Below are 24,959 nucleotides of genomic sequence, written 5' to 3'. Positions count from 1 at the left end.
ATTACCAAGGTTTAGCCTATCTGTCATTTTAAAGATTAACTATTGCTTTTATGAATATTTTATACTTTGCTAATTTATCTGTTTTACTTTCAGAATAACGATGGATGAGAATATTAATGTGATGATAGAGGATGAAAGTAATATATCTAAACTGTCCCTAGCAATACTGTTTGAATTCTTTTTTCATTTCATTAAACTAGAAACACCTGACTAAATAGAGAAAACAATAGTACATTTTTCCGTAAATAACTGAAAGTGTTTCGTAATATACACTAGAATAAAAATTTTGTTTATAGGCCATAGGGTAATAGAATTATTCAAACTATAATTTTATGTATAATTCATTAGCCTAATCTAAGGTTTAAATGCAATTGCAACTGTACATAAAATAAGAACTGCTCACACTTCAGTTCCAAAATCATCTTTGTCCAGCCGCAAAACTAGTGAAGGTAATTTTATTTTAATAAATATAAATTGTATTTCTCATTCCATATTATACACACTTTTTAACTAAAAAATATGTATTTTTATCTTTTTTTTAAAAGAAAGATCGTTTTGATAGCTCGAATGACAAAGAAGATAAAAGTTTCTTTCGTTCTAGCCAAAAAAGATTTCAATTAGATATAACGACATTTGCCAATGGATTACTATTACTGTGCAATGAAATTGCATTGTGAGTGCTGCGCTCTGCTGCCCTTAGTTATTTCCAATGGGCTGGAATTTTTTTCCACTCAAACTAAAACTGTTGTTTTAACGGACTTTAGCTTGAAGGATACGTTAAATATAGAAAGTGGATAATTTACTTATATGTTTTGCATTTTGAACGTGATATGTGCACAGCATTTCAAGAAAAAGTCAAGAACATCTTTTTTTCCAGATAGTTCCAGTTCTTACTCTGGTAACTTGTCTTGCTGCTAATTCTGGTGTGATGTCAGCCCCGGCTGTGACGGGCTCGAACCAAGATAACACACAACTACGACAAGAGGCGCCTGTCCAGCATTGGGACCCCAATGGACCTTACTACATGTATCCCGGGCCTAATATGTTCTACGAATCCTCTGCGTACGAGAAACGAAACCCAAGCAGCTATCCAAAAGGTGTGAACGGAAACCCTGATAATTTCGTGAACGGATATCCACCATACATTGACAGTATGCTGGAGAATTTAGCTAATCAGCAGAGGGTACCTCAGTACGCGAATGGTTACGAGTATGGCTACTTTCACCCTAGGTTGTACTAACAGTAGATCAACGCAAGGGATGGACACGTCTTTACTGTGATAAGTGAAATGTATCAACCGCTTTTCATACTCGGATTATAAGTTAGAAAACTGAACACACGAAACAATTCAATCATTCTCAACAGATGTAAGTACCGGTAGGGATGAGGAAAGATTATTGATAAACAACGAATGCTATAAATATTTACATTTAAGATTTACAGATAGGTCCATTCATTTATTATTGTGAGTAATTTTGAGTTAAACAAACAAGATACATTCACATGCAGTGGGATGTTCTAGGCATGTGGTCGACATAGTGCAAGACTATCAGATTGAAATTGAAATTTAAATTTAGTACAAAATTAAACTTCCCTTTCGTCTCTTAAGTTTAATTCTGATTGGTTCGTAGACTTTCTGAAATTTTAAAAATTAAATCAATCATCTATTTAATTAATCACTTGACGATCCGGTTCATAATAAATAATGTTCTGTCTTCCACAAAGACTTACTCATTATGGATCGTCTTCGCCTTTCTAAAGCAGTTTTTTCTGTCATTGTCTTGGCAATATTTCTCTCGTTATCCTCCTAAATGGCAGCAGCAAGTTAACTGCGCTGTTTTCCTTTCCACAATGATTAGAAATTCTATTTTAAGCCTTGGTTTTTCTGAACCGACGCATGCGACGTGCGAGATGCGAGGCCCACCTCGCAAAAATCCGGACTACACGAGAGATAGTGAGTGGTTTCTGTAACTGCGAGATGCGAGGTCTGCGCACCTCGCAGTTATAGAAACCACTCACTATCTCTCGTGTAGTCTGAATTTGTGCGAGGCGGGCCTCGCACCTCGCACGTCGCATACTTCGGTTGAGAAAAACCAAGGCTTTAGGCAATAACTGTATCCATATTGTGCGGTTACTTAAATCTCTGTCACTTTTTTCAACTATTCCAACGTCAAAAATGTTCTTCTCATCTCACGATCTGCGTCTTGCATGTGTCACGATTTATATTTCTGAATCTGTGAATTGTAGGCCACATTTGTTAGGACTATATTATTACTTTCTAACTTGATGCTGAAGTATCTTGTTTATTTTCAGCTTAAAATTACACAAAAATGTTTGTTATGATATAACCTTCATATACTTGTTACATAAATAATTATTGTACATTTTATTTTTACATTTAAGTACCTGAAAATAAAAAAAAAACAACTATAGGGCCAATACCAATTCAGAAAGCTTGAACATTATTCGAATAATAGCAGCACGTAAACACAATGTAACGATTTATATTTCCGAATCTGTGAATTGTAGGCCACATTTTAGTTCAAACTCTCAGAAACTTTATTAATTCTTCAGATTTTGGTCTACAGAGTTCAGAGCTTAAGGAGAAATGTTTAGTTAGACAAATTTACAATTCCACGCATACAGCTATTCCCTAGCAATTAGCAAAAGTCTCAACGGGAAACAGAATTGGATTTAGGGTGAACATTTTTATTATTTTTTTATTTCTCCAATAGGGTAAAGGTTGGTAATACTGTGATACGAGTAATATTGTGATAATTGTTTTTGAGAAATTATAACAATTTTACTGAGCGACAGAAGGACCTCTTTTGTTCAAAATCTTGCGTATGAACATTCCCTTAATACGTTAACGCAAAAAACCGATCTTCCTCTCGCTCAGTAAAACTGTAATAAATTCTCAAAAAGAACTATCACAATATTACTCGTATCATGATATTACCAATCTTTACCCTATATTATTTACTTTTCTCTCTTTAAAATAGTATATCACATATAACTATACTGAAACTGTATGCATTTTAATTTTTCAATTTTCTGTGAAGTATACGAGTCTTAATTTTAAAACATTATTCTTAAATTTACGCATTTTTGCCTGAAAATTATTTATTATTATTTTTTTTCAAATAATTATTTCTTCTTTGAAATAATTTGTCATATAGTATGGTTATAATGAAATTATATCCATGTTAACTTTTCTTTTTTCTGAGAAGGTAGCGTGGTATAATTTTAACGCTTAGCCCTATATTCGTAAATTTAGTTTTTTCATGCAAAACGAAATTTTTGTCAGTTTCTGTTCAATCCAGAAAGTTCAAGTTTTCAGGAGTTGTTTATTTGGATGTTTTACATGTACGCAATATTTTTAAAATTAGTCAAATTTTGGAGATGTTGCAATGGATAATATACTAAAAAGTCTTGAAAAAAAATACGAATCGGAAAAAAAATTCTCAGTAGTGAAATAAATTAAAGAGAAAATACTCTTTCAGTATGAAGTCAATTTGTGTGTTCATGAGCAGTAAATATTAACTGTCTAACTTCAACAGTTTTGAGACAATTTTCCATATGCAAGACATAATTTAACATTGTCAAGATAGCCAATTCCGTGTCCCCTTAAGAAAAGATGGTCTATTTATAAGTATTTTCTGAGGATATGTGGCTCAGTTTTCTTACTGTATATGAAGATAGAGGTCAAGTATAATGGTGCTCTACGTGCTATAGGTCTAATTAAGCACAAGAACATTGATCACACCATGCCACTGATAAAAATGTAAAGTTCAGTTACGCAGAGATTAGTGATTCTTCAGTATGAATTCCATGTGAAGAGTAGGTACTTCTATTGGATGTACAATCGAACAGTTAGGCCTGTCGAAAGTTAAAATAAGGTTTTCAGAAGATACTGGAATTCCTCCAAAAATAATATGGATTATTTCGAATGCTGATTCCATTAGCTACACAAATCACGGAATTTAAATTCCATTACAAAAAGATAACATTTTAATTTATTACTCATACTTAAAAATTTACTACTGGTTCTGTTTTGAAGTCGCTCTATGCAGTATACTTCATTATACTTCAGGCACTTGTTGCACCTGGTTTACTAAATCTACGATATTTAAATGGCGTAATTAGTTTTTGGGATACTTGTGTAGACGCACGTTGAATTGTGTGTTTTAAATAGATAAACCATTATTTTGTTCTAAGGCAACAGTTAGCTAATAAGGTAGGCTAGTTAAAAGTTGAATAATATAAACTCAACTTTAATGAAAAAAGAGTTTATGATTTTTCATTGCCTTTACTACCGTATCGAAGGACGACTATCGAGTGAAACACCGATAATAGTAATTTGATCCATACAAATGATCAGTAATCGCGTAAACGAACACTACAAAGCCCTTCTTTGTTCGAAAACCAGTAATAAAAACTCTAGTCAGTATTTTTTCTTCAAAACCTACTCTTCCTAAATATTGGCATTTTATTTTGAACAATATAACAATGATGTGTAGTGAAGTCACTAGTAATGTGACTAGAGACTCACAATTATAATAAAGAAAAAGGGTAGTATTGGCTTAGAGAGAATGTAGGTGTGCCAAGAAATGAAAGGTAATGTTCAATAATATGAAATCTATTATTGTAGCATATTTGGAACTCGCTGAGAGCAAGCATCAACAACACTCACTCGATTCTCAGCCCGTCATTCGACTCTAATAGGCTGACGCAAATGGAAGCGTGAGGCATTCACTTGGCCTTCAGCTAGCTGTTCGATTTTGATACGCTGAGACCGTGTGCATCAGCCTATCAGAGTCGAACGTCTAGCCGAGTTCGGGTGAGTTTTGTTGATGCTTGCTCTCAGCGTGTTCCAAATAGACTATAATGATCAAAATACTCGCCGCTGGAAGGAAAAGTTATTTACTTTATTTCACTTGGCAAAGATATTTAATTTTCAAATAATACAGGATTACTCAATTCGGAAAGTGACAGATTTACATCTGTATGTAGGCTAGAGTCTTTGCGTATCTACACACATTGAGGGCCCAAATCAATTATATTTTTAATTGTGGAATTTTTTTTGTGAAAAATTACGTATTAAAATCAATCGTTAAAGCAGAAATGCTAAGCCAAACATGTAATAAATAAGACTGCCAAAGAATACAGCACATACATATGTCATCTTTAAGCAAATAAGGAGTTCTAAAATGAGACGATGGTAGAGTTTTGGCCTACAGAGGCAACTATGGTCATTTAGGGCATTTCCTGCAACACAAAGAAGCAATTGCGCAAAGAGAAATTTGGATGTAACGTGGAATCGAGATAAAATTAATTGTAAACATGAACTACTTCTATTTCAGGTTCTGAACCTATTTCTGAATATACTGCGTGCCATAATATCTGACAGGCGACGTAAACATTGCCGGCAGAGGAAGGGACAAAGATAATTGTTATTCAACCAATGACAGAGGTCACATTTTATGCATATCTTGAGTTGAGCGATCTGAATCGTTCTACCTCCGTCTAACTTCAAGACAAGCGTGGAATGTAACCTCTTCAATTGGCTGAATAGCAATGTACTATCTCTCCCCCTTCCTCTGTCGGCAATGTTTACTCACCTGTCAGACATCATGGAACGAAATATAGTTACCATACTTCATGATACAAGTCAATCTCTTTTGATATCATAGAAGGCTGCTAGATATCATTAGGGCCTATTGCTTATCTGCCGAAAGTTTTACCACTGCAATTTCATAATGAAGATATTAACAACATAAATTTTCAAAACGAGAAGAATATGGTAAATTATTGGAGTGATAGCAGTTATATCTACTTATAAAGAGTAGAGAAAAAGCTTTGTCTCTCTCGATAGTTTAAAAGATAACCATGCCAAATATTTGAGGCTAGATAATTAATTCCTATAAAACGAACAAAAATTTTTTTTTTCCTTCTTTCAAGCGGTTATCATTATATTCACAATGATGTTGAAATAATGTTAGAAACTAACAGAGATAACAGAATGGTATCAGAAGTAATAATCATAATATTATTAAAGTGCACTGTATTAATAATTATAACAAAAAATAAATAATAGTGTAGGAGGCAACATACTTCACTCTCTTTTAATTGGTGGATATAATAATAATAATAATAATAATAATTTATTTCATTTTGCCTGGCAGAGATAAGGCCTTGAGGCATTTTCTTTCACTCAACCAAGTCTACAAAATACAAATACATTGGCGAATAGAAACCGCGCCCGAGCACAACTTCGGATTGGAAGATGACGCCTTAGCCGACTGAGCTACGTCAGTAGCTAATATCCCTCTTCTTCGTCGATTAATCAACCACTGTTTTAAACATTTATTATCCTATTATTGTACTAAATTATTAGCCTATTTATTTTCCAACATTACTCACCACTCACTTTACTATCACTGTATTTCGCTCATACTTGCTTCATTCATTCATTCATAGAAGTTGCTTTCGTTCTTGTTCTTGAAATCTAGTGGTGCTATTCATAGACATTTCGCTAGCCCGCGCTACGAGCGTGCTAAACTAGCCCCGGCTATCCACTGGTTACTTGTACGGGATTCATATCATATCATATCGCCAAGATTGGTTTATGAATACGAAAAACTTTAGTTCGTTGATCATCCACCGGAAGCCCGCGCTAAGAATGTCTATGAATACGGCCCTAAAGGTCTAGAACTTACGTGGAAACGTAAGTCTTAAATGTAATACTGCTTTTAGTAAAAGACATTTTAATAAAACAGTACACTTACCAGTGGCAACAAACTTTCAAAATTGTAATACCCGCGTCAAACTTCTGATGTGACGATTTTCTGTTCCTACAATCTTTATTTTTTAACGTTAAACATTAATGCTCAAGGGACAACTGAATAAACTGTTATGGAATTTTGAACTTTATTTTGAAGCCACATGCTTAGCAAAGGATCATAGTCTTACATTGACATGGTGTTTGCCAGAGTGATAGACTCGTTTCAGGCTGTTTCGGTCCATCTTTTTGGATCACTTTTCATTTTTGGTATTAGACCATTTAGGTAAATAAGACATTTCGGTCCCCCGAAATTTTTGGTACAGTATTTTCGGTAATAGGCCATTTCCGTACCACGAATTTTTTGGTACAGCACCTCGGTCACTTGGGTCACTTTATCATTTTTGTCATTGCTTTGTTTAAGTCATGTTGCTCGGTCACTGCTTATGAAATAAATTCAATCTAAATGATATTTCATAGCAACGGAAAAAAACAGTTTTCAAAATGTAATAAAATTTCTGAGTAGAAGTAAAATCATTTCCTAGCAACGGAAAAAACAATTTGCAAAGAAACGTAAGACCTCTCCTGAACAAAACATACATCAAGAACCAGGAGAAAATCGTGTCCATTGTGGAAAGATACGAGGACTACAACACCAGAGAACAGTTGCATGTTTATTTAAGGGCATTGGCCTACAAACTGAAAATCAAGTGAGCGTGCGGCTGACAGAGGTAGTAAAGGGGAAAAATGGAATAGAGGCCTACCTACTAAGACAGTAAATTCCTGTGCAATTGTTTAAATAAAAATAATTATTCCTTCCATTTCATTTTATTTTGAGGATATAATGACCTAATTAGGTACCAATATGCCATAATTACCCAAAAAGTCATTACCAATATGCAGTGACCCAAAGATACCAATGACCGAAAAAGCGTGGCCCAAGTGTCAGGTACCCATAAATGTTACCTATCTTTCTGTTTAACGAAAACGTGGGACCGAAACAGCCGCTAATTGATAGACTTACTATTTCGATTGAATTGTATGTTTATTTTTCTTATCACGGACGGTTTTTCATCAAACCAATTAAGATGGAACACAGTAATTTCATTGTAAATACTGTAGCTACTTGTACAGAAGATTTGTATTTTTATTCAATAAACTAATAAGGAACAAATCCATTAAAAATAAAACACATAATTTGCATCACATTTATTTCGCTCTCAGTCTTATTCATAATTACGTAAATAGGAACCAATTTTTTAAAAATTGCAATAACACCCAAGCAAAGGCTTAAACGTCACACGCAATAACAGAGATCATATGAATCTCCTCTCCGTTTTTTTCTTAATTTGCTTTGCCCCACCTTTTTCTGAGAGTCTCTGAGCTTAAAGTGGTTCAGTATCCAGTCAAGAAGCTAAGAAGCTGACTTCATGGTAATTTTAAAGAGTGGCTTTACAGGATTTTCATATTTCAAGCTTCATATTTCCTAGAGTTCCTAGACTATAAATTCTTTAGCACTTAATCCAATTATAGTCCTGATAATAATACCTGTAGTTGAGGTGTGACCGATGAGGTGACTACTGATCCAAAAACGAATTATCCTATGATGTGATAACGATAATTATAATCAACCTTCAAGAATTGGCTCCGTTGTCAGCTTAACTCTGTTGTAAGGTTTCTGAGGCTACAACATTCACAAGAAAATAGCATGCTGTAGAGTCACGGCTTAAGAAAACACATGTTAGAAACACAGGTGAATGGTCGTACAATGTTCGTATGGGAGAGTGATGGCGATAATCAAAGCTAGGACGTTGGTACCCAAACTGTTAAATTGTGTGAGCTTGGATTATATCTCTACCGAATGAAAAATAATAGAACATCTCTCAATGTCAGTGAAGCAGAACGACAAAAATGTGCTCCAATCATCCACGGCATTAGAACAAGAAAATAATAAATAATATAAAAAAACAATAATTTGTAATTATAAACTTTATAAATCCCAAACTAAAATAATTTACCCATACATATAAAAATAACATACAAATTATACAATTATGATTCTATCTCATTATAACAAATGAAGGGTTCAGAGCCATAGAGGGCCAAGCGCCATTTATTGAAAACGGAGAAAGCAAGGGTTCAAGTTTAATGAAGATTGACATATCATTAATTTGAATGTGTATACTTTATATTATTTGCTGTATATTTCCATTGAATTATGGTAATAACTTCATTTTAACCCTTGTTTTATACAGTTTTAGTAAATGGCGCTTGGCCCACTATGGTTCTGAACCCTTCAAATAACAATGAACATTTTCATTTTATCAAAAGAACTACTCCTTATTGTTTGTATGCATCTGAAGCTGATTAGTGGAATATGTAGCTAATCGGCGATGTATGTATTGGAGGGGGAAAGGAACTGGCTATCCTACCCCATTATCTCCTGGCCTAGTAGCCTTATTAGTGATGCCTTATTGGTGTTACTTTTGAGGTTCAAATCTGTCTTCGGACAGTTGACTAAACATAACAAATACTCCTTTTATGTTCAGAAAAAAAAAAAAACAACATTTGTACTCTGAAAATATTCGTTCTAAGTTACTGGAGCAAATTTGAAATGTGATACAGTATGTCTTACTATCACCAGGTGAACAACTACTTTGTGAATCTAATGATAAGTATATCTCGTATGTGACACATAATATTAAACCCATAATTGTTTTCAAGAAAATTTTTCGTTTATATTGTAATGAAGCTAGGAAGTTCGTATTGCAATTCCGATGTTGAACTTGGACTGTAACGCAACCGAATGCATAGCAGCACGAGACGTCAACATTTAACGAAGAATAATCAGGGGAAAAAAATGTGTTACACACTCCTGCTTGCATAATTATTTAATAACAGATGAGTTTACTTTTTTGGAATCATGTATAATATTAACATTACGTAAATAATACAATAACAGAATAGCTCACTTTGTTCATAACCTAAAATACTAATATAAATTAACAATATTCTTCAAAGTATTAATGACTCTACACAGCTCCACAGAATGCTGCCATGCGTAGTTTATGTGAACATACTCTGTATCGCCTGTAGCGAGCGGGACCAGGCCGAGGTGCAAATGACATCTATACTCCTCGCTGTACTCAACTGAAATCTACTCTTTTGGTACGAATTTCCTACCTAATGGTGACAATGATAATCTCGTTTTTCTCTTTCGTCCACATCTCTATCAACTATATGTCAACTATAAACGGAAAAAGAGAAACAGCAATATCTCCTTAGTCAAGATAGATTTGGATGGAACTTTTCTCATTTCTGCTATGCAGTATCACAGCTTAAGATATTTCATTGAAACAACAAATAAGAAAAGATAAATAGGGCCCATATAAGCAAGGTTTAATTAAATATAAATTAAAGAGGAAAGAAGGAACGAAGAATGAAGAAAAGACCTTGGTGGAAAATAATGAAAAAGTAAACAAATACATTTCAAAAATAAAGATGGACTGAAAGAAAAGTACAAATTATTAAATAAGAAGTGAAAGTAAAAAGATATATAAAAAGTAAACACGTATTTTTTAGCAAATGTTATATGTAACCTATTAAAGTGTATTGTATTGCTTTACTTCAGAGTTATTTATTAATTCGAATAAATTAATTGTTTAGAAATGAGTGGGACATTATTTTTAGAATGATAACTCCTATCATTTAGCACGAAGAATTTAATGTTTTAAATACAATCATTCTTGTGAAAATTTTTTTGTGAATTTCATTGGAAACCTTAAATAAATCTAACGCATTGTGCACAGATCATTCGAACAAACATTCTTGTAAAGCTATGACTTAAAAGACAAAAGAACACTAATTGAATCATGTAAAAGTTTTAGGAATATATTCCAAATATATACAACTATTCATTCACGCAATTTTGTGTTACATGCTGTGAATTCGTACACTGTACACGAATTAATCTAAGCTGTGGTTACTATCATCACTTTATAAGCTTGTAGATTATAATTTCACTTAAACACGGAACTGCATAGGCAATAATAAATCTTTCTCAAAATTGTGTCCGCATTATATGAAAGTATGGACAAATAATTGTTATTCTTTCTCTTTTTCTTCTTCACTTTCACCACCACCAACACCACCACCACCACCACCACCACCACCACCACCACCACCACCACCACCACCACCACTTTTTTTCATTAACCTTAACTTTTATTTTCAGATTATGGATACAAGATACCAGTTAATAATCACAGTTAGTAATACAGTTTTTCTTACGAGAACGTTCAAGACGGAGCATAAAAGCTGTAAGAGACACATACTGTAGCTTCAACTTCCTTCACGAATCGAACTTGAGTGTAATAAATTTGCAAGTTCGAACTCATTCTCTTCACAAGAGGACAACAGACGTTTATTAGATGAAGATTGCTTCAGACATTAATGAAGACAAAGAAATAATGTGTGTGACATCGTAAAGGTAAGATAACCTTCAGTAAAGTTTTATTATATCTTTGGTTAAAGTTCTCTTTTGCGTCGGAGCATAGCTTTTACAATTGGATCCCACAAAACAAGACGCAAAAGAAGGAAGAAATTTAAATGCTGTGGGAAAGATTGTGTTTAGTCCCATAAAAGTACAACACGGATTCGTTTTATGTCTGCAAAACTAGTTTCTCCTACGCAAGCGTTATCTGATTTCTTACTGAGGTTTCTCGGTTAATTATCTCATTAAAGGGGCCAAGGTTCTTTCTCTCTCGAAATCCTATGCAGTCTGTGGAGGAAAGTAGAATGTGGAGAAGATTTTCTTCAAATAATTTTATTTTATTTAAATTACTTCAAATAACATAATAACATTCAGCTTTAAGAAGTGTCACTAAAGGAGGAATTCTCTTCTACATTGATTTATTATATGTTCTTTTCGCATACAAAATTAATAAAAAAATTTCAAAATGTAAAAAAAAGAAAACAAAATAAGTAAGATTAAAACAAACAAAACAATAAATTCTATTTAAAGTTATGTAACTCAAATTAAAATTGAACGAGATATCCCACTATATTCTAATTTAAGTTGTTAAGAAACATGTACAAAATCTCTAAAATAAAAGAAAACTCGGCGCAGTGGATCGTTGGAGAATGCAAACAGTCACGCAAAATCACATGCTCTTTACCACTTTGTATAGTTGTTCGTAGGGAGAGAGAACAGGCTTTAGCTTTTTTACATTCTCCAGATATCCTTTGCGCTGTCTACATGAGGAGACAAAGAGAAAGGCAGAAAATAGGAAAGACTGGAAAATGCTGGCTTTGCAGTAAAAGAACCTACCCTTGGGCAGAACACTATGAATGAATGAGATGACTCTGATTTGTTTACATTCGACGAATTTTTACGCTATGAATTGGTACGTAGGCGAAGTAAGCCTATTTTTTCATAAAATAATTTTTGCAATATCAACCAAAACGAACAGGAAATGTATAACAGAGTGGGTTATAACCTCTGCACCAAAATAAAACTGGTAATAGATAATAAGGAGAGATTAAAAATTCAAATAAGTTTTTTCTCTAAGATTCATCGTTTTAGAAGAAATCGTTATGATTTTATGAAGCATTTGGCAACATTACGGCTATTGCAATAACTCTAACAAGCGATGCCTGCACTCCTTATCTTCCCCTTTTCCTCTGCAGTACTCAGTCGGTGACGCGCGACTGTGCGCTGCGTTGCAAGATTTATTTTAATGATTTTCGCAATTATTCAATTTAAATTCATGACTACACGGTTTGATATGCAAAAAAAGATACAAGACATTAACTGTTCAGATTACTTATACCTATCTGCTTATATAGCAATCAGCCATTTCTCTCGGGCCATTACCGGAATAGAGCACTGCAAACATTGGGCAAAGACAATTTTTTTTCCTGTTTAATGGTGCTTCATCGAAGGAAAAGTGCAGTAAAAATTTTGTTAGATTTAACATGTAGAATCAATTTTTAAATTTTGGTGCATCGGTTCCCTTCCACCCTGTACAGACCCAGAAAGATATGGGCAGATCGTAACTATTAAGCATTTATCTCAGAACAGGTAGATAAAAATTATGGTTTGTTTAACGACGCTCGCAACTGCAGAGGTTATATCAGCGTCGCCGGTGTGCCGAAATTTTGTCCCGCAGGAGTTCTTTTACATGCCAGTAAATATACTGACATGAGCCTGTCGCATTTAAACACACTTAAATGCCATCGACCTGGGCTATACCAACTACACTACTGAGACCAACGATAGATAAATATCCAAGCCTTGAGAGGAAGCTCAAAAGTAATAAAACCTCCTACGACTAAACCGATGTGCACACGTTAAAAAATGACAAAGGTGACTGCAATTTATTGAATAGAAGAATAATTACATTTCTGCAAAGATCGGACTATTGTAAATGCTTGGATTATGCAATTAGGTAACTTGATTCTATACAAAATTACGTAATAATGATGTCGGCAGATTTAAAATACAAGGAGTGGGAAGACAACTGCATTAATTACAATTAAAGTAAACACAATTATTCCATCTTCATTTGTGAGAATAGGGGAAACAGTTTTATTCAGAAGTGTTACGCATATACGTACTGGATCTGTTCATTGTTTTCAGGTATGAAAATTCGAAGTTAATTTATCAAAAGTATCCCATCTCTTCGAAAGAAGAAGAAAAGAGCAAGAAACTACTCCACTAAGAGAATGCATTTTACATACTGATTACACAACTTTTAACACTATATCACTTCGGAATATGTATTATAAGACTTTCTTGTGTTAAATTCTATCGCACCTGGTTTACACGTTTCGACCTATTATTGGTCTTCTTCAGAATGCATTTGTTTGAAGAAGGTAGTAGAATTTTCCACTTACAAAACTCTGAACAGAGTTGATAAATTTATATAATTTAGGCCTATAATTACATCCAAAAGAATTGAAACCGTTTCGCGATATGGAATTGCCTACTTGGCAGTGTAAGGGCCCGTTCACACGGCAGGGGAATTTCTCGAAAAGGACATTTATTCGATTTTGTGCGGGCAGCACTGTACACAAGGTTTGATTTTTTTTCCAGTGCGTGGTTTCGATCCCAGGCGGCAGACTTCTATGACACAGGGATACAAAAGTTGATCTCACGTTATGACAAATGTCTCAATTCTGGTGAGGAATGTGATGAAAAATAGCTCAACAAATGCTGTATCTGTTCCAACAAATCTTTCGATGAAATTCTGTTTTATTTCTCTAAACAGCCCTACTAGAGAAACTTCCTTTCTGAACGCGCCTCGTATGTTGGACATAATTGATTCGCGTCCGCAGTGATTAATCCAAGACCCCCCCCCCCCGCACCATTATGGATGCAAGTGTGTCATTGGCTGGATGAGAATTTCAGCCAATGGATTGACCGTAGGGAACACCTGGAATGGACTCTCCGATCCCCGGATTTCACCCAATGGACTTTGCAAGATATTCGTTTTATGGGTAATTTGTCATTTCAAATACCGAGATTATGAATTTGTGTATTAATAATTATAGCAAGAGAATCTATTTTTAGTGATTACTATGATATTATTTTTATTTGTTGTGATTATTTTAACTATTATGCTTTATTGCACTCTTGTGTGAGGCTACCTCAAAGCAAAAATGTACTGTGTCAAATTCAGAAACGCCTACAGTTGTGTTTTAACACTGGTGGCCATCATATTGAACAAATATTGTAATCCAGCATATGGTGCGGGACTTTTGGGCAGCCTGTTAAGTATACAGTGTAGGTGATATTGGGACTGATAACTTCCTCTTGATGTGTAAACTTAACATAAGAGTAGGCCTATATGCACGATTCCAAATTCGGAATTAAAACGTTTAAAACTTAATGCAAGAACAAAGCATTAAATTATTATACCAGAACCGCTCGAAATAGTATCTGAATAAAAATAGAAATAAAATAAATCGAAGAATAATGAATTTCACAAGGAATAAAATCTGCAGCATTCGAATTCCTGGGTTGAAGAAACAAGATGAGAGTAAAGAAACTTGTACAAATTTGTAACTGAGATATTGAAAAGGCACTAAAGGAGGGGGAAAAAAGCTTACATAAAAGTGTTGCAATACAATCACGAAAAAATATAAACATAATAAAAGAAGCAACAAAATAAAGTCCACATGTTCTTAAGGGGACTGAGTAGTAAATAGGGGTAAAAAAATCCCAATTTTTTTTTAAATAAAACATTATAAAACTTGCTTTTTAAGACAGTATATGTATTGTGGAGGGTATCTCTGCAGACAAGCCCTTTAAATTACCTCTTTAAATTTCGCGGCGTATGTAATTCATATGCCTTTCTTATTGTTTAATGCTGTGTTTTGTAAATTGGTGTTTTTCAATCTTAAGTGCATTTTTCTCTGATACTACTGAATCTATTTGCACGAAATTTTTACATTATTTTCTGCAGCTTGTGTTCTACAAAGTAGACCTAAAATTTTATGAATATCACACACATAACATGAGGGAAAATATACAGGGACATCACTTTATTTTTACCAACATTTTTAACATTAACCTGGCTATACTCGGAAACACTGTTGCCCCCTTCCATTACAGGAGTTTGATGTTACTAGTGCAATATGTAAACAAATCATTTTACTAGGTATAGGAGGAGAGAAAAGTAGTGTATCCATTTATGTTGAAGGGAAATACGATATTACGATTTTCAGTTTGATCATCACTTTTATGGAATTTATCGAAGTACAGTAGAGTAGTAACATTTTTTTTCAAAAACTCAACTTTTCAGGCGGCTATATTCATTTTGTAATGTCTACTTTATTTAGCATAGTAATTATTGATGTTAACAAACAATATAGAGAGTGCATTTAAATTGAGGGGGTCATAAGTAAAGGGCAGTAAGTGCACTTAAGTTACTTTTGAAAAAATGGGGTTTAAATATCTAAGCTTTCGTAAAATCGGTGAAATTTTTATTTAAATTTTAATGTGTGATGAGATTAAAATATCCCTTTGCCACTAAAATTTTAGATAACTTACTTTAGCTTACACTGGATGCACTTAACTCATGTTATTACAAATGTCACTAGCATTCCTTTGCTTCTAGCCACCTCAATTGAAAATAGGCTAATCTGAATTTTTAAACAAGTTGCTGAAAATGGTTGCCGTTCATTACAATGCAGGCTTCAATTCTTTACGCATATTATTAAAATCATTTTGAAGCATATTCTCTGAAATTGAATTTATCATTTCTTGAATATAATTTTTTAGTACGATATTATTAATATAGGTTCTTTCTTCTATAGAAAACGCAACCATATTTCTGAAACACACTATACACTGCAGTGTTTACTTCACTGCTTGAAGACTTTGAATGCAACAGCAGCCGTAAGTTTGTGTGTTTGACGGGAGCAAGGACATTAGTGAAGGGTTGGGAGTGAAGTACATTCAGAAATGCAGGTACAATAAAAATGCAAGTAAAAATAAAATGATGTCCCTGTATATGCATTGAAAAAAATGGCAAAAGATTGTTGATCTCAGTTCACTTTTTCTTCTGTGTCACAAAGGGTGAGATATTTAACTAAATTTTGCTTTAGAATTTACAATATACTTTAACTTGATAACTTAAAAAAATACGAAGCATATACGAAGATTAAGCACCTGAAGATTGAGGTACATTTAGCAAAGTGGGAAAACAGGTTATCAGTTAGAGCTTTTCTTTTGCACTTGTATAAGAAACTAATTAGTTGTCTTTTATACAATTGAATTCATAATAGTTTATTGTATAACCTTGGAAATTTTTATCCAACTTTGAACAATAAAAACCTAGAAATGTTGAACTAAACTTTTGCACTGAAATTAAAAAGCACAGAAACAATGTTTGAAAGCATTGGATAATAACCATCTTTGAAGGTTACATACATGGGAGACAGGCTACAATGTCTTTAATTATGAAATATTAAAATTGAACAAAAAGAGATGATACTGAAATTAATTTTATAACTGAGAAACAATGGTTAGAACATTACCCCACATAAAAGCATGGAGCCATGATACCAAAGAAGGGACATAACAAGAATCAACAACTTTACCTATTGATCTAACAAACAACAGAAGAATTACAAACAACTCTAAAATTTAGTAAATACTGAATAGACCGCTGCATAGATGTTTTAAATTGTATGTATATATGTAAATATATATTTGAAGTAAGGAGGAATTCTTACACACCTACAGTACAACACGTGCTAGGAACAAGAAGTAACATGACATTTAAAAAAGCATCCGAAACGACTGTGCAAACTACAGGAGCATTTGTATATTAAATTTAGAGGAACAGAATAGATTCGAAAAAGGAAGTCCTGCAGTGATTATGTAACACTTTAGGTTAAAATAAATTGTTTGAAAGATGCAACTACTTCACTAATTTAGAAACTACTTCACTAATTATAAATTTAGATAATGTCTTTGTTAAGGGAGAATGTTATGAATTTGATGTCAAAAATCAATTTCTTTTTTGGAAATAAGCTTTTCGTAATCTACATAGTGTAATTTGCATTGTGTACAAATTTTATATTTGTGGAAGACCTGGAAGTATATTAAAAATCGTTTCTATATTAAACTCTGCACCTCTCACCACGCTCCTTTTGTTGACGTTTCAGTTCATTTCTTTCGAATGTACATTTTTTGCAGGATCTAAATACTTTTCTCAAAAACTCTAAATTCCAGTGCTATGATTTTTTTAGGAGTTATTCATTAAATATTGCTGAACATTTGGAACTACAATGATAACAGGCTAATTCATTACTTACATTTTTATTTATAGGGTATTATATGAAGAAAAAGTTATTATTTTTGCAACACTAAGTTCAAAATTTTACAAGTAAAAAATTAACATGCATATGGTATTTATTATAGTTCAGTAATGTTGTAGCAGTGTTAGCTTCAAACAGTAAAAATTTCAAATAAATTACGTAATTAGGATTCATGTTATGGCTTTCATACAAAAAGGGCATAACTCTTAAAGGTTTATAATATATTTAGCCACATGTCTTAGTCTTAGGTATTCAATTGTATTTTGCATTGAATACAGTTCTTTCTCTTTATGCACATAAAATTTCATGCCTTTAACTTAAAATCTATGGTTGTAATGATTTTTAAAAGAAAAAGTTGTATTTTCAATGACGTCACACCTTAAAGTCAACAGACAATAAAATCATTAAGGAATATTTTAAAAGAAAAAGGTCTCCTGTCTCGCCTGGTAAAAGCAACAAAAAGTCTTTACAGAGAAACGAAAGTATTTATGGAAGTGGGAATAAAACTCGTAAAAGTTTAACTAAAGATTCATCTGATAAGGATGTAGTTACTTACAGCATTACTAATTTTACGCGTACATAGACGCTTTAATCACAAAATGGAAAGCTAAAATTTGAACTAAGGGAACTTGTATTTTAATATCTACAAATATAATTGAGGGGCTTAGAACAAAACGCAGGTAAGTGACATTATTAAAAAAATGAGGTAAGTGCGTGTTATGATAGCCCAAAAGGATGTTTCTTTGGGATAAAATCAGGTAAGTGATCACACTGTGCAGTGCTGCTAAATGGGCATCATTTCACCAAACTAGTGTATAATATTTCATTGCATGTAGAACTTTGACTGTAATTTCCTCAAAACTAGGTTTCTGTCACTTACCTGCTTTTTGTTCTAAGCCCCTCAATTATAAATGCACTTTTATTTGGTCGTGATGTTATTCTACTGACCAAGTCTGAAAATGAGTCTCAAAAGATATCTTTTCATTTGCATTCATTTGCAACAACGATGAATCCACAGTTTCGGAAACAAAAACTGACAAACTATACCATTGTTTCCTATCTTGTAAGGAGATATACCTACTACAGTATTTTCCAGTTTTTACCATTATTAACGGTCTACAATCTACAAAGAGAGGAACAGAATTGCAATTCAGTTGAAAATCCGGTATAGGTCATTATGACTAGTAAAACCAAATGCTTGCATGACCCTTGTAAGAATCTTATGGTGGGGGTAATTGAGCTGACTTTAAATTTGAATATCGAATTCATTTTTGTATCTATTCCAATACGTCATGTAATGATAAAAAAATACAAAATGTAAAGTTAGATATTTCCGTCTTTGACTTATTTATTAGCTTTAAGTTAAATGCAAAGAAAACTTCTGAGATGGACATCAGAAGAACATACGTTCGTAGTGAAAATGTCAAATGGGGCAATAATAAAATTGTGAGGGTCTGTAACCTGTAAATATTTTACATATATAGCGCTTAGTCGTATATACAACATTAGACGAAAAACAAATTAATAAATTTACAAATAAGATACATCCATCGCTTTGGAAAAAAAGAAAACTGTCGGATATTAACATTTTTGTCCTACCTTGTAAGGCGATGTATTAGTATATTACTGCCCATTGCACCATTAATGACGGTCCTGTAAAAAGAAACACAGAATTACAACTCAAAAATATTCTTATGATTGTAAACATTTCATTTTATGGGTGCGTCCTAGCTTTGAAAGAAGAAAAAACTTAGGATAGTATCTTTTAAGGGTTTGTTAAGAGTCGGTTTGCTTATTACAACTAAAGACAGAGATTAAGTGTATTGTCGTACTACGTGCTGTAGAAGAAATTATTCACTTCTTGCCACTAGTAAAAGAAGAAAGTGAAAGGGAAAATTTTCAGTCAGGGACTAGTTGTTAATTTGCATATATCCACTAGAGCGAATTTGAAGTTAGAAGCGGGATTGGTTTCCACTAGTACATAAAAGGATTTCAGGATCCAGAGATACATCAAAGAGTACAATTAAGGCAACAATTATATTGTTAAGTAAATGAAAAATTGTCACGAAAATTAAACATGATGTGTCATTACATTTGTTTTGCGTCCCGCAATAAGTCATTTCTTTTGTCGTATTGTGAATAATATTAACTACTGTCTATAGCTACTTTTTAACTATAATTTAAGAACTGCTAGGTATCAATTTACCTAAAATCTCAATAAAAGTAAGAATAGTAATGTAGGCTACATAGTAATACCTTTCTTTCAGTAGTAGGCTACTTATTTCCCCCTCATTTGTCAACTTATTTTATGTATTAAAAATATCTTTAGATTTTATTTGGACTGAATTGGACCTGTGTTTATGTAAGTTGGAAACTCGATAGCCTTGAATGCTACTAGAAATGATCATATTCCTTGTACATTAGTTTTGCATATTTAACTCATAAGTAGGTACTGAATATGAACAGAATCGGGGTTACTGAATTTTGAATTTCTCTGAAAATAATTAACTTGCATCAATAATTCTTTTTAAATATCAGAACAGTTTCTCTTAATATTACACAAAGTTAGTAAATACAATAAAGTACAGAAACCTTATTTTGGAACACCATAGAAACAAATATTTAGAAAATCTTTTTTTTTTAGTTGGATATTTAACGACGCTCTATCAACTACTAAGTTATTTAGCGTCGATGAGATTGATGATAGCGAGATGGTATTTGGCGAGATGAGGCCGAGGATTCGCCATAGACTGTCTGGCATTCAGCTTACAGTTGGGGAAAACCTCGGAAAAAACCCAACCAGGTAATCAGTCCAAGCGGGGATCGAACCCGCGCCCGAACGCAACTTCAGACCGGCAGGCAAGCACCTTAACTGACTGAGCCACGCCGGTGGCCTAGAAAATCTTTCTGTAGTAATTTTTACTTACTAAAATGATGTAATTCGCCATTTATATCAACGAATTTCATTTTGCAGAAGAAAAATACAAAGTGCAAAATTCTTCTATGTTGTAAATGCCCCCAACTTCATTATTATATATCAAGAAGAACCGTGAGTAATGTTGTTAATATCAGGAGGTTATTCTCCGAGATAATTCAAACAAAAAAAGGTAAACACAATTTTGCTAATTTTTCTTCTTTTTCGAAATAAAGACTGCTTCATATGAAACATTTCATAGTGTGCTTTGGAAAAGCCATTGATTGAATTCTCAATATGCTCAGTTAATTTAAGAGAGCAGTGTATTATGATACTAATGATAAAAATAATTTTAGATTTGTCCTTTAAATGTGCAAACATTTGATTCGAACAAATGTAACTTTTCGTTCTGTAAAGGAATTTTACAATATGACACAGAAGGTTAGTTTTCGTAGGGTTGAGTATATCAGTGACAGGTTAGGTTTGGTTAGTTCTGGTTTTTTGTTTGTATTGCATATACGTTTCTTGGCCGGTAGGTGGGTATGAATAGATATCCACCTTCTTTTGATAAAGCAATTGTAAAGAATAACCAATACAAATAACTAACATAACATGGCCTCTCTAATCTAATCTAATCTAATCTAATCTAATCTAATCTAATCTAATCTAATCTAATCTAATCTAATCTAATCTAATCTAACCTTTACGAAACATAAACAATTTCGGAGAGTGAGAGGTAGTCTAAAGCATAGCTGGATGGAAACCACACAGGAAGAAATAGAGAAACAGTGGATAGGAACTGTATCGATAAAGTAAATGAAGACGAAAATATATTCATTAAATGTTACAAGAGTAAAAAAAAAATGTTAACATTAAAGCCCACAATGAAAACAAGAACTTACTCGTCATCTTTCGAATTTGTGTTTGTAGGTTATATTCTTCAGTCACTACACACGATACCTTTTACGAATACTAGGGAACCGAACACGCACATTTGATTTGTATCGAAACTTTGGACTATTTTTAACTTAATTAATAAACCTTCCTGCAAAGATTTCACGTTTGCGAAAAGTAACGAAAAAATACAATATAAATTATGCCCATTTTTAACCAGAAATTTATTATTGACACCTTGAATTTAAATATGTAGAAACATCAACACAGCATGTTGTGACGTCATATATTGTATTGCCAATCTGTGACAACAACATTTCTCCTTCTTCTTGAAATTTTCCACGCATTGAGAGGAAAACTTACCAGCATCGTTCCAAATTTCCGTTTTCTGTAATTTGATCGATATCTTACTTATTGGTTTCTCCTTCATGTGTAATAATCTTACTATGTTTTAATTAAAATCAATATTAGACTTCTATTTCATGTAATTATTTCTGAAATCTCAACTCTACAAGTACAATGACCTCAACTAATCGATAATGATCGATAATTTTTTCGTGAATGTGTTAATTCTTTAGTTATTACTTCTAAGGGTAGGTACACGTTGGAGCAACGATAAACGATAAAAGAAATGATCTAGCGACGCTTTGGTATTATCAAAGAATCAAGTGTTCATATCGGAGCGACGAGGACGCGGGAAGCGAACATTTTGATTTATCAGTAGAAGATATTCTATACATCCACTTAATGAAAGAATATATATATATATATATATATATATATATATATATATATATATATATATAGGAAATATCAGCTGCTAGATTCAAGTTTAATATAACTTAAATACGTACAAAATTGAACCAGTTTCTCATCCCAAAGGTAGTATAAATTCGTTGTGCTGTGATTGGTTATTGTGAACACATAATGTATCACGAATAAATACACAACTGATCAATTTGCCAATATCTACAACAATTAATTTAATATGCCGAAATAATAATAAATCTATTAATATTCGGATATATTGATAATCTTAATCAGAGATTATATGAACGACAAGAGCGAAGAAAATGGAACTTATCTTTTTCGTCGCTTTTATCGTTACTCCAATAGGCACACCTCAATGACAATGCATGCTTCAATTCTCTCTGATATAGCATCGCTGCTTCTTTTATCGTTTATCTTCGCTCCAACTTTTTTTTTAGTAGGTTATTTTACGACGCTTTATCAACAGCTTAGGTTATTTAGCGTCTGAATGAGATGAAGGTGATAATGCCGGTGAAATGAGTCCGAGGTCCAGCACCGAAAGTTACCCAGCATTTGCTCATATTGGGTTGAGGGAAAACCCCGGAAAAAACCTCAACCAGGTAACTTGCCCCGACCGGGAATCGAACCCGGGCCACCTGGTTTCGCGGCCAGACGCGCTGACCGCGCTCCAACTTGTACGTACCCTAAGAATAGATGGTGAAGATAACATACAGTGTCGCCGAGAGTACATAAATATACCCGCATTATAAAATTCAAAATTTCATCCCTCTTTAATGATTGTAAAGAAAAAACCGCTGGATTTAGCGGGAAACAGTTGACATCGTCAATCATGAGAATAATTGATACTTAATTTAAGCAACATTTTACCAAACACTTTTTTACTCGTCCCAATAATAGGGTCACCCATAGAGAATTAACGAACTATTTCAAAGTTTGTCAATTCGTTATATATTTGGTTCTGAATTTCCTGTGGTTAGAAAGTTCGCTTACACGATGAGAAAATTGGAGGTCAGATATCTTTGAATGCCAGTGTACAAAGTGCTGTGCGTTCATTTGGTTATGTCGCATTTCGGTTTCTCCAATCTGTTTCTGCTGATCCCTCTATAAAGACTAGTGGCTGGGCTGTTCGGGGTGTCTTAATTCTTTCCGGAAAATATTTGCTGCTCGGAATCGTATAAATTCATTGTGCAAAGGGTAATTATGTCACCCATCATTTTCCACACATAAAACAATGCGTTGCCAGGTTCGATGTGTCATTCGCCTCATCATTGCGGTTGTAATTTGTTGGAAAGCGCTTCGCACGACATCCTTCAATTCATCAATGGTGTCGTACCGTTCCTGTGCAACAATGCTCTTGATGAAACCCCATAGCGCATTGTCACAGGTTGTCCAGTCAGGGCTGCGTGTTGACCAGTTGAGAGGAGCTTGTAAGATGGGTGATCCACGGTCAATCCAGCGTTGTGGAAACAACTCATTGAGGTGGAGTTTCATCAAGAGCCTTGTTGCACAGGAACGGTACCATACCAGTGATGAATTAAAGGAAGCTGTGCGACGCGCCTTCCAACAGATTACACCAGAAATGCTGAGGCGAATGTCACATCAAACCTGGCGACGCATTATTTTGTGTGAGGAAAATGATGGAGGATATACTGACCCTTTGGACTCTCAGGACACAGAGTTAGTGTAAAGTGGTTGTATGTCTGCATAATGACCGGAATTACATAAATAGTGTGTATATTTGAGGTATTTATGGGAGGTAACGGCTTTTTGTGCCCGCCCTGTTAATTCACAACCAAATCTTTGGTCCCGTAGTTAGCAAAGCTCAAGGACATCGCTTAAGATAAGCAAGGCGTGAGCATTTCTTCATTCGCGAATAAATCCCTGAACTCACAAGCAGAGTGGAGAGTAAAGCATGATCTCCCTCCCTTCGCCATCACTGGTTCATTCAAAGTTAAGCAGTGTTCTAGCCTAGATCATATATAACAGATTGCTCATTCTATTTTAAAATCGCTAGCACTTTGAAGAGAAAAACCGCCAGGATCGCCACCCGTCCGCCGAGTGGCAATACAATCTCTAATGCAATTCAAATGGGAGTTATGATGTGACTCCTTATGTAACAAGTAGATGGCAGCATAGTAAACCTGACAAAAGTAGTTACCGTCAAAGCCTATAAGACCGAGCAATGTGGGTATATATGATCTAGGGTTCTAGTAAACACGACAGGATCAGTTGTGGACTGGCTCGTTTTTTAGAAATGCGCAGTCTGAAATTGATTTAATGAAAGAATATGTATGATTATCACGGATGACAGAATTCATTGACGCATTTTTTGAAAATATATATGATAGTTTTGTAATTATTCCGTTTCAGGGTACAAACATTACTGAATTAATGGATCAAAATTGGGTAATAGATTTGGCATTTCTTGCCGATGTCAGAATACCTTCAGAGCTTAAATCGCCGTTTGCAAGGGGAATAACGAAAAAGTTAATGCATATAAACTCTTTCGTACGTCTGATAGATGTATGGAAAACAAATTTATTAGAAATTTAATTGAATTTCTCCTTAGTTTAGGTCAGGCCTGTGCGTAAATAACTAGATTGAGTCATTGCAGATACTCCACCTTCCCTGGCTGAGACAGTAATGATTTTTGGTGCGGTAGGAGCAGACAGGAAGCTCAGTGACGGATTTTATCACCGAACATCATAGCTTTTATGAAGTTTCGACTCTTGCCGGTCACTTAAATTCCACCACTGATGCACAGAGGCT

General features: G+C 33.8%; 1 protein-coding gene and 1 long non-coding RNA gene across 6 annotated transcripts in view; one reads left to right on the top strand and one right to left on the bottom strand.

The window, feature by feature from the left end:
- LOC138699904 (uncharacterized) overlaps nt 1-18,900 on the top strand; it is a 36,974-nt gene extending 18,074 nt beyond the window's left edge. Inside the window, exons 3-6 of one of the 4 annotated variants that reach the window (XR_011332124.1) lie at nt 878-1,367; nt 11,016-11,270; nt 13,878-13,963; nt 14,053-18,900. Coding sequence is in view for 1 of the 4 variants with exons in the window: in XM_069826101.1 (XP_069682202.1) it covers nt 878-1,240 (363 nt within the window). In the remaining 3 variants the exon portion in view is untranslated. The other 3 variants (XR_011332123.1, XR_011332125.1, XM_069826101.1) reach the window with 3 other exon arrangements.
- LOC138699906 (uncharacterized) overlaps nt 1-24,959 on the bottom strand; it is a 210,872-nt gene that overhangs the window by 126,736 nt on the left and 59,177 nt on the right. The window contains exons 1-2 of one of the 2 annotated variants that reach the window (XR_011332126.1): nt 21,428-21,830; nt 19,211-19,264 (exon numbers count right to left, since the gene is read on the bottom strand). This is a non-coding gene — a long non-coding RNA (uncharacterized lncRNA). Of the gene's footprint in view, nt 1-19,210; nt 19,265-21,427; nt 21,831-24,959 lie in introns of those variants that run through there. The other variant, XR_011332127.1, reaches the window with a different exon arrangement.

The sequence above is a fragment of the Periplaneta americana genome, chromosome 5 (genome assembly GCF_040183065.1).
Source record: "Periplaneta americana isolate PAMFEO1 chromosome 5, P.americana_PAMFEO1_priV1, whole genome shotgun sequence".
NCBI lineage: Eukaryota > Metazoa > Arthropoda > Insecta > Blattodea > Blattidae > Periplaneta > Periplaneta americana.
This window is presented reverse-complemented; position numbering and strand designations above follow the sequence as displayed.